This window comes from Miscanthus floridulus, chromosome 7, assembly GCF_019320115.1.
Source record: "Miscanthus floridulus cultivar M001 chromosome 7, ASM1932011v1, whole genome shotgun sequence".
Classification (NCBI taxonomy): Eukaryota; Viridiplantae; Streptophyta; class Magnoliopsida; order Poales; family Poaceae; genus Miscanthus; species Miscanthus floridulus.
This window is the reverse complement of record NC_089586.1, coordinates 42,757,513-42,766,313: the sequence shown is the minus strand read 5'-3', so window position 1 is coordinate 42,766,313 and position 8,801 is coordinate 42,757,513. Positions and strand designations below refer to the sequence as shown.

General features: G+C 41.8%; 1 protein-coding gene across 7 annotated transcripts; it reads left to right on the top strand.

Annotated features, from left to right (window-relative positions):
- The first annotated feature begins 940 nt into the window (after positions 1–940).
- LOC136463108 (pentatricopeptide repeat-containing protein At1g51965, mitochondrial-like) lies at positions 941–8,427 on the top strand. Of its 7 annotated transcripts, XR_010760914.1 has the most exons (8): positions 941–1,679; positions 3,125–3,320; positions 3,432–4,565; positions 7,102–7,252; positions 7,319–7,384; positions 7,567–7,702; positions 7,813–8,024; positions 8,116–8,427. XR_010760914.1 is itself a non-coding variant. In XM_066462141.1 (2 exons), the coding sequence occupies exons 1-2, from the start codon at positions 981–983 to the stop codon at positions 4,325–4,327; spliced, it is 1,902 nt and encodes a 633-aa protein (XP_066318238.1). In that variant the 5' UTR covers positions 942–980; the 3' UTR covers positions 4,328–5,735. The 7 variants fall into 7 exon arrangements, 1 of the variants encoding a protein (XP_066318238.1); XR_010760910.1 differs by having other exon boundaries at positions 942–1,679; positions 3,125–4,565; positions 7,105–7,252; XR_010760909.1 differs by having other exon boundaries at positions 942–1,679; positions 3,125–4,565.
- Positions 8,428–8,801: the final 374 nt, after the last annotated feature.

Below are 8,801 nucleotides of genomic sequence, written 5' to 3'. Positions count from 1 at the left end.
GCATGACTGACTTTTCGTATGGAGCTGCTGACTCGGATCCGAGCTGGACAGCAGAGCTGGCGTGCCATGCGAGCAAAAGTGATAAATGTGTATCGTTTTCTCTCTCTGCTAACGTAGTGCTAAACCTAAAGCTGCTATTTGAGAAGTTGCCATACGTTAAGACGGTAAAAAGTTAGGCCCCGTTAGGCACGGCTCCACTTCACCAAGGAAGCTGTTTTTGGGGGCTTCAGCTCCATGAACAGCTCTATCAGTGGAGATAGAGCCGTTTTGATAAATTGTTTGGCAAAACAGCTCTACATATAGAGTTCCTTAAAATATGCTCTCACAGAACGCCATATAGGATGAGGTGAAGCCGGAAGAAGCCACTATTTTTGGCTCCTTCCCACTTCAAAGCTCTGTGAGAGCACGTTTTTAGGGGCTTCATCGATGGAGCCGTTTCATTTTACCCCGTTTGGCAGAAAACAGCTCTAAACGACTCCTGAAACCGGTGGAGAAGCGCTGCCAAACGGGGCCTTAGTTATCCCAAAAACGGAAGATAGGGTTTAACCGTTGAACTCCAGCTCCACTAGAGAAGGGCAAACTTGGCCCTCGTTTAGTTCGGCGCGGAATCGGGGCCGGCAGAGGTACAGTAGCCACATTAACTACTGTAGCATTTCGTTTGTATTTTGTAATAATTGTCCAAACGTTGACTAATTAGGCTCAAAACGTTCGTCTCGTAAAGTACAACCAAACTGTGCAATTAGTTTTTTATTTCGTCAATATTTAGTACTCCATGCATGTATCGCAAGTTTGATATGACAGGGAATCTTCTTTTTGCATAGTGCCAAATTCTAGAAATTGGGGGAACTAAATACCCCCTTGAGAAGACTCACTGACATGCTGTCCCAGACATTGGTGCCCCACATGTCAGTGAACCTGTAGAAGCTGTGTGAGAGGGTTCAGTTCAGGCGGCCCCCAAACGCCAATCCACGCCGGCCAAAATGCCCCGCCGCCTGGCTACGACCTACGCCGGCCGCATCGCGGCGGCGACGCCGTCCCCCTCGGGCCCCTCCCTCACCGTCACCGTCTCGCCGACGCCGCCCCCCACCCCGCTTGACACGCGCGGCTACTCCCTACCGCGCCGCCACCTCATCTGCGCCGTCGCCCGAATCCTCCGCTCCCCGGCGTCCCCCACCCCGCTGCTCGACCTCGATGACTACCTCCGCTCCCACCGCCTCACTCTCACCTCCGCCGAGGCTTCCGAGGTCATGAAGGCGCTCGCCCCCGACACTTCCCTCGCGCTCGGCTTCTTCCGCTTCGCCGCCACCTCCCTCCCCGGCTTCCGGCACGATGCCTTCTCCTACAACCGCATCCTGGTCCTCCTCTTCCGCAACCGCGCCGATCCCGCCGAGGCCATGCGGCTCGTCGCGGAGATGGAGCGCGACGGCGTGCCTGTCAACATCTCCACCGTGAATTTGCTGGTCGGGATGGGCGTGGAGGTGGGGAGGTGCCTGGAGCTGGCGAAGAAGTGGGGGCTGAGGCTGAACGGGTACACCTACAAGTGCCTTGTGCAGGCCTATCTGAGAAGTCGGGAGGTGTGGAAGGGGTTCGAGATGTATGAGAAGATGCGGAGGAAGGGCTACAAGCTGGACATATTTGCGTATAACATGCTGCTTGATGCGCTTGCCAAGGCTGGAATGGTATGATAATGATCACGAATCGCATATATTTAGCGATGTTTTATGTCATGCTGTGCTAACTTTAAGAAGTAGGAATGGTTGTGTTAAAAATGTTGTTGGTATGTTTAATTTTGATCACATGACCAGAGCATATTAGGAATCACGAGTATGAGAGATACCTTACTCAAATATTTCCTGGGGACAAAATTTGTGCAACTTAGATGGTACTTGCACAGTACGTAAAGATGAGCTTCTACTCTCTGTGGTCTGTAGGTGGTTGGTACCTTGCCACTGCCGGCTGTACGTAAAGTTAATTCATTCATATAACAACATCAACTAGTACTGTGGCGGCGGTAGTGAGGTCGTCGGGCGCAGCCGGCAGTGGCAAGGTAGAGGGGCGTTGCGAGGCCGATGCGGATGGGTCAGACGGTGCTTGGCGAGGTCGGGATGTGTGGGAAGGCTGCCATCCGGGTAAGGAGCGTGGGGAGAGGTGGGCGCTCCTGGTATGGCGCAGGCGGCGCGGTGGCACTACTGAATCCCGTCCGTCCACCCCAGCCTAGTGCAGCCGAATGGATAAGGAGATGGTGGCACTTCTGTAATTTTTTCAGCAGAACAAAGCACAGCTGAAGGTGTTGGCTCCCTGAATCGGTGCGAAACCACCTGATCAGCGTTTTGGCCACCACTGAAGGAAATGCAGAACATTTCTGCTCCGATTCCAGCGGCAGTATTCCTGTTTGGAGCCGTTTCTTCCGATTCTGATGAGAAACGGAACTGAATGTCCCCTAAGTCCCAATAGCGGAATATTAAAAATAGTCAAAATTTACAGCATATGCCAATACTAATATCATGTTTTCTTAAAATAAATAGAAGTTTTTAGTTAATTATTACATTTAATAACATAAAATCACAAAGAAGCATATAAATGATGAAGATATAAAGACGACACATGGAGACAAATTTCATTAAGTTTTTATATCAATTGAAAAGGATATCATCAATCATCCCATCATTCTTTATCATGGTCCAAATCACTATCTTAATATTTTGATTACCATTGGAATCATCCACAATGTCACTTGAACCATCCACATAGCGAATAGCAGCCTAACAACAGTAATAGCGGCTTGCAATAGCGGCCACTAATTTCCAACACACTATCTTTGGTCCACTTCCTTGTAACGGTAGTGGTAGTCTGGTAGAGGGCTTCTACGGCTATAGTGGACACTATTGCGGTGCTACCAATGCTGTTTAATACTATGCTTACAGGTGGGCCATGGGCTAACTTGCTTTGACAGAGTCTAATAGTAAGGGAGGTGGAGGGCATGGTGTACCATGAGTCATCATTTTAGTGCTTTTGCAGCAGTAAAAATTTGTTTCTAGAAACCCTGAATTTTTGTTCCTTCCCAAGAAAAGTTTCGACCTAACTGCATATAATCCATTGACAAGTAGAAATTTGTCTCAAGCAGGTTGACCAAGCTTACCAAGTCTTTGAAGATATGAAACAAAACAACTGTGATCCAGATGCATACACATACACTATACTAATTAGAATGTCTGGAAAGGCTGGGAAGACCACTAAATTTGTCTCATTTTTGGAGGAAATGGTGTCCAAAGGATGTGTTCTTAATCTGATTGCTTATAATACTGTTATTGAGGCTCTTGGTAAGAACAAGATGGTTGACAAGGCGATTTTTATGCTTTCTAAAATGATTGAGAGTGACTGCCAACCCAATCAATTCACATATAGCATTATGCTGGATGTTTTATCAACAGGGGGACAACTCCACAGGCTGAATGAGATTCTAGATATCTGTAGTGGACATCTGAATAGGTCAGTTTATTCTTATTTGGTCAAGGCACTGTGCAAATCTGGGCATGCAAGTGAGGCTCATAGTGTATTCTGTCGTATGTGGAGTTCCCATGAAAAAGGAGACCGGGATGCTTTTGTATCAATGCTTGAGGCACTATGCAATGCAGAAAAGACAGCAGAGGCTATTGATCTACTGCATATGATGCCTGAAAAGGGGATTACTACAGATGTTGGAATGTATAATATGATCTTTTCTGCTCTTGGGAAGCTGAAGCAGGTGTCTTTCATGAGCAGTCTCTATGATAAGATGAAAGCCAATGGGGTTGTTCCTGATGTTTTCACGTACAATATTATGATTTCAAGTTTTGGTAGGGTTGGCTTAGTTGATAAGGCATCTGAACTTTTTGAGGAAATGGAGGATGGCAGTTGCAAGCCTGATGTCATCACCTACAATTCTATGATAAATTGCCTTGGAAAAAATGGAGATCTCGATGAAGCCCACATGCTTTTCAAAGATATGCAAGAGAAAGGATATGATCCTGATGTCTTCACTTACAGCATATTAATTGAGTGCTTTGGGAAATCCAATAAGGTTGATATGGCATGCAGCTTATTTGATGAGATGATTGCACAGGGATGCGTTCCTAATATTGTAACCTATAACATTTTACTAGACTGTTTGGAGAGACGTGGGAAGACAACAGAAGCTCATAAATTTTATGAAACTCTGAAGCTACAGGGATTGACTCCAGACTTGATAACTTACTCAATACTTGAGAGATTGGAAAGTAGATCTCAACGAACAGTAAGAATATGTAAACCAAGTCGGAATACAGGTTGGGTTATAAGTCCAGTATGATAACGTACCCTGGTTCTTTCGGTTGCATACCTCCAGTGTAGTGGAGCTGAGGACAAATAGTCTGTATGCAAACTTGCAAATGTATTTCAGGTCAATAATGTCAACAAATGATTGCTGAATTACCGTGAAAACAATCTAGTAGTCCTGACTCATCAGAATGATAAGTATAAATAGTATTGCATGGCTGCCAATATCTCGGTTCTGAACAATTCGTGGACGATGGACATCTTGAGAAGAGGTAAAAACATCTCTACTTCGTCATCTTATTAGAAGACTGTTTTCAAGATGTGAGGATCTATCTTGTAAAGCTCAGAGTTAGTACCTAGATTCATAGTTATTAAAACCAGATCGGGCCAGCAGTTTAGCTGGGGGAAAAGATGGAACCAGAGATCCAGTTCATTCTGGCCTCAGTTTGGTCTTTGGATCATTTTTATATGCATCTAAAAAACTAAGTCTGGTGGGTCATAGATGGAAGGTTGTGTACTTGTGTGCACTGCAGAAGGGAAGATGGAAGGTTGTGTACTTGTGTGCACTGTGGAAGGGAATTATGAAGAAGACACGTGCCATTTTTTTCTCTCTTTTGTACAACATCTCTGTAGCCTTGGCAGTTCCTTTTCTTCTGTGAATGTATGTAGGAGAGAATGCCTGAACTGTTCCTGTTCAGATGAAACATAACTTTCTCCTTGAATCTGCCAACAACAAGCTTTAGCATAGCTCAGTATTTTTTTTCTTACATCTTTTGATGTATACAATTATACATTAGCCTAGGAAAAATTTCTCCTTGAATAGTGGAAAGGAGCTGTGTCATCAGCAAGCATTTTCGTAACACTGTTCCATTTGCTTTCATATGATTTGATGTAAAGTCAGGTGTTATGAGAAATGACTTTATCCTCAGTGCACTACTTGTTCAACTACCTAGCATGGCAGTATCCATCAATTTTATGAGGTGCTGCCGTCTATGTCACCAATGAGGTGGCGATCCGGAGTAATCAAATCATATTCCTTTGAAAGAAATATTAGTTTGTAAAAACAATTTATGAACCTCCTAATTCATTGTATCCTTGTATTATCACAAGTTGTGAGAAGAATTTTCTAGTCCATTAGGATAAGATATGGATGAATTTTCTGTGGTTATGAGCTGTTGCTGTCAATGTTTAGGAGCAACACAAGAACATTTGAGGGCACTAGTTGAACAGCGTATGGTCCCAAACCATGCCCTCAAATTGCTTCAATTTTGCACTTCTCACTTTCCAGAAGAGTATAGAAGCACTAGTTGAGGAACAGCCTGACTTGCTGAAGCTCCAAACTTCTGTGTTATCCACATGCTTATGGAACTTTGATAGCTTCTGCATCGACTGGTTCCAAGTTGATTAACTGCCATTTATGGTCATAAATCCTCTAATTTGTGTCTAGCCAGGGTGTGGTTGTAAGAGTCCGAGCCATTAGAAGTTACCAAGTGGCTGTCCTTTATGGACCTAAGCTGCCAGACATACTCATACCGACCTACTCTTGGTACACATTTGTCTTCTCTCAATCCAAGACATTGAACGACATTCTGGGTATAGATTTGTATCCTGGTTTTGCAGAATTTAAATGTATTAAGTTTTGAATTTTGAGCCATATGTTAAAAATTGATTACAGATTTATATTGAGCTTTGATACGAAAGGTTGAATGTGAATTTATAGATATAAATTTTATTTCAAAAATATTAAGTTGAATGTATTGTTCTGAATTCAGATTGATGTTTAACACTTAAGCTAAAATTTAAATTTTATAGTTACAAGATTGTTTTCAGTGTCAAATCGATTAAAATTTTACATACATTACATATTCTATGATAATCATAACTGAACTATTCTAGTTTGAAAATTGGAGTCTGTCATTCAAGAATGTTTAGATTGATCCATTTTGCAGCTTTTTTTATTTGTAGAACTTGCCTATGATGTTTACTTTTACAGATACTTGGAAGTAAAAAAATCTTAATTTTTACCCTAAGAAATTATACTCGTATTTGAATTATTTTTGGAACTTATGCATTTATAGTTGTGTGTTACTCTAGAATTGTATTTTGATTGTTTGCAATCCAATAGGAGCTTTAGTATAGAAAGTTGGAGATAATTCCATTTAGGAGGCCAATATGGCATCTTTTCAGGGACTCTCTCTTGACAAGGCTATGTGCTGGTTCCAATGGGATTCATAACCATAGGTGCATTTTTCTTCTTTTTTTCATATAAAATAGTGCAAAGCCCACTTAAAAAATGTAGATGCCTTATCAAATATTCTGTGACTAATTCGATCTTCCCTGCTCTATTTAAGAGACATAGGCTGATAGGCCTCTTTGTGTTGCCAATTCTTTTGGACTTCAAGTTTACTGAGGGATAAAAAATAGCATTTTCTGTGTGCACCCCTTAGCATATTTAAGGTGTTATCTTTCTTTGGTTTGCCAAAGACTTCAGATGCAAAACAATTTGATTTTTGCAGGCCTGTAGCATGTGGCAATGCACCAATTCTATGCTAAATCTTCTGTTGGGGGTGTGTTGGGGGAGGAGGGGAACCTTGTGCTATATAGGAGAAAGTAGAAGCAACAACAGTCTATGATGGCTTTCACGCACATAACCTCTTTGTTTTCTTACTTTTTCGTCATTGCAAACAACTGGTTCATTATTGTATACAATGACCCTTTCTCATGCAATATATTGCCACAGTTTACAAACTAATTTCTATCTGGATCCCATACTTTTCCCTTACAATATTGTACTTTTGACAACTTCAGCAGTTAGACGGCCCTGTTTGAAATCTTCAATATTTGGAACAGCTCCATATTTCTTTGGAAATTTATTGCCGAAGGGTGTTCATGTGGCTGTTCCCATGACACTTGCTTGTAGTTATCACTCCAGTCCTCACTGTTTTACTGGAGTCAACAGGTAATGTGTGCAAACATCAATTAAATAAATGGATATATAAAGATATTGATGGGTTTCATACTTCAGCGAAAAAGTGGGGTCTAGTTGAAGATATTGGAAGATCAAGCTGATCTAGTTCCTATACCAATAAAGGCAAGTTGTAATGTTAATACTTCTTTGATTATTGTTCCAGTTATTTTTGTTTGAAAATGCTACCTTCAATCTCATTTCTTTCCCTGGATGGTTATATGTTCATTGTTGATTCAGCATTTTAAAATCTCTTGATTTTGTAACTGATGTTAGGGTGCAACTAACCTGAGATTAATTTTCTTCAGGCGGGGTCATTTATCAACATGCAGAACAAGGCTATGTGAGGCTAACTTTCTTGCTTCAAAAACGCCCTACTGCTTTGCCTTACAAGCATTGCATCAAATTGGCGTTTGAGGATTTATCATGAATGACAAAAGAGAGGTTATAACAATTTCTAGGTTGCACTTGTTTCCTTAGTAATATTACTTTCTGAATAAGATTATAACTCTTTATGCGCTTTGTGGTTGTATTAAATGCTTTTTCTGATTTAGGTGCTTGTCGTTAAGGAAAGGAAATCCCATCACACTGTTCAGGCATTTGGAAGATTCCTACTGGTTTTGTTGATAAGGATCCAATCATCTTCACCCACAGTGGGGCAGACACTCAAGTCACTTTTTAGAATTCAGATATACTGTTTCTTTGCACACTCAAGGCACTGTCGTTTCACATCACAATTGATGAATCTGATATTGAGGCTACAATGGTACTCGTCAAGATCCAGATGCTTTTCAGATTGAAAAAGATGGTTTTTCACTGTTAGATGAAACGAACACTTTTGGGTTTTTCTTTTGCAGTGTGGATGCCTGTAGATGAATTTCTCAGCCAAGCCGTTCCATGAAGAGGACGAAATGGGCAAGCGGTGGTGAAGCACCTGGACACGTGGCACTGGCAGCAGTGACCGTCCACTGCGTCAATAGAAGCAAAATCTTCCCCGTATGGGACATGTTTGGCAAAAATTCAAATAGTACTGTAATTAGCAAGAAGCTGCCATGGTCGAGTCAACTGTATCAGTTATCGAACAACAGTGTATGTATGTTATACGTTGGCACTGACGGTAAGGGTGGAGGTGGATGTATTCATGTAGTATGTATCGATCAAATAAAAAATATTGCAAATTTACAATGCAAAGCTACGGTCACATCACTCAAATCAATATGCACCAACACTTATGGTACTAATCATGCCATGATAATTACTAATTAGAATTTGCTAGTATAACGGCGTCGTTTAGTTGGTTGAAAAACCAGCCGGAATTCACGTAGCCGGCTGAAATTCACTGTTTACGCTATTCTTCCGAGCGAATAGGACCAACAACGCTACACACACAAAAAAAGGATGATACCGATCCTAATCCAATAACTTTTTTGGAGACTTTTATTAATTAGTTCCCCCTTCCCCAATTCGTTTTCTATCGACTGATAGAAATAGCAGGACTTAAGTAAGTGACAATAATTGGGGAAGAGTAGTAGTTGGTCAACGG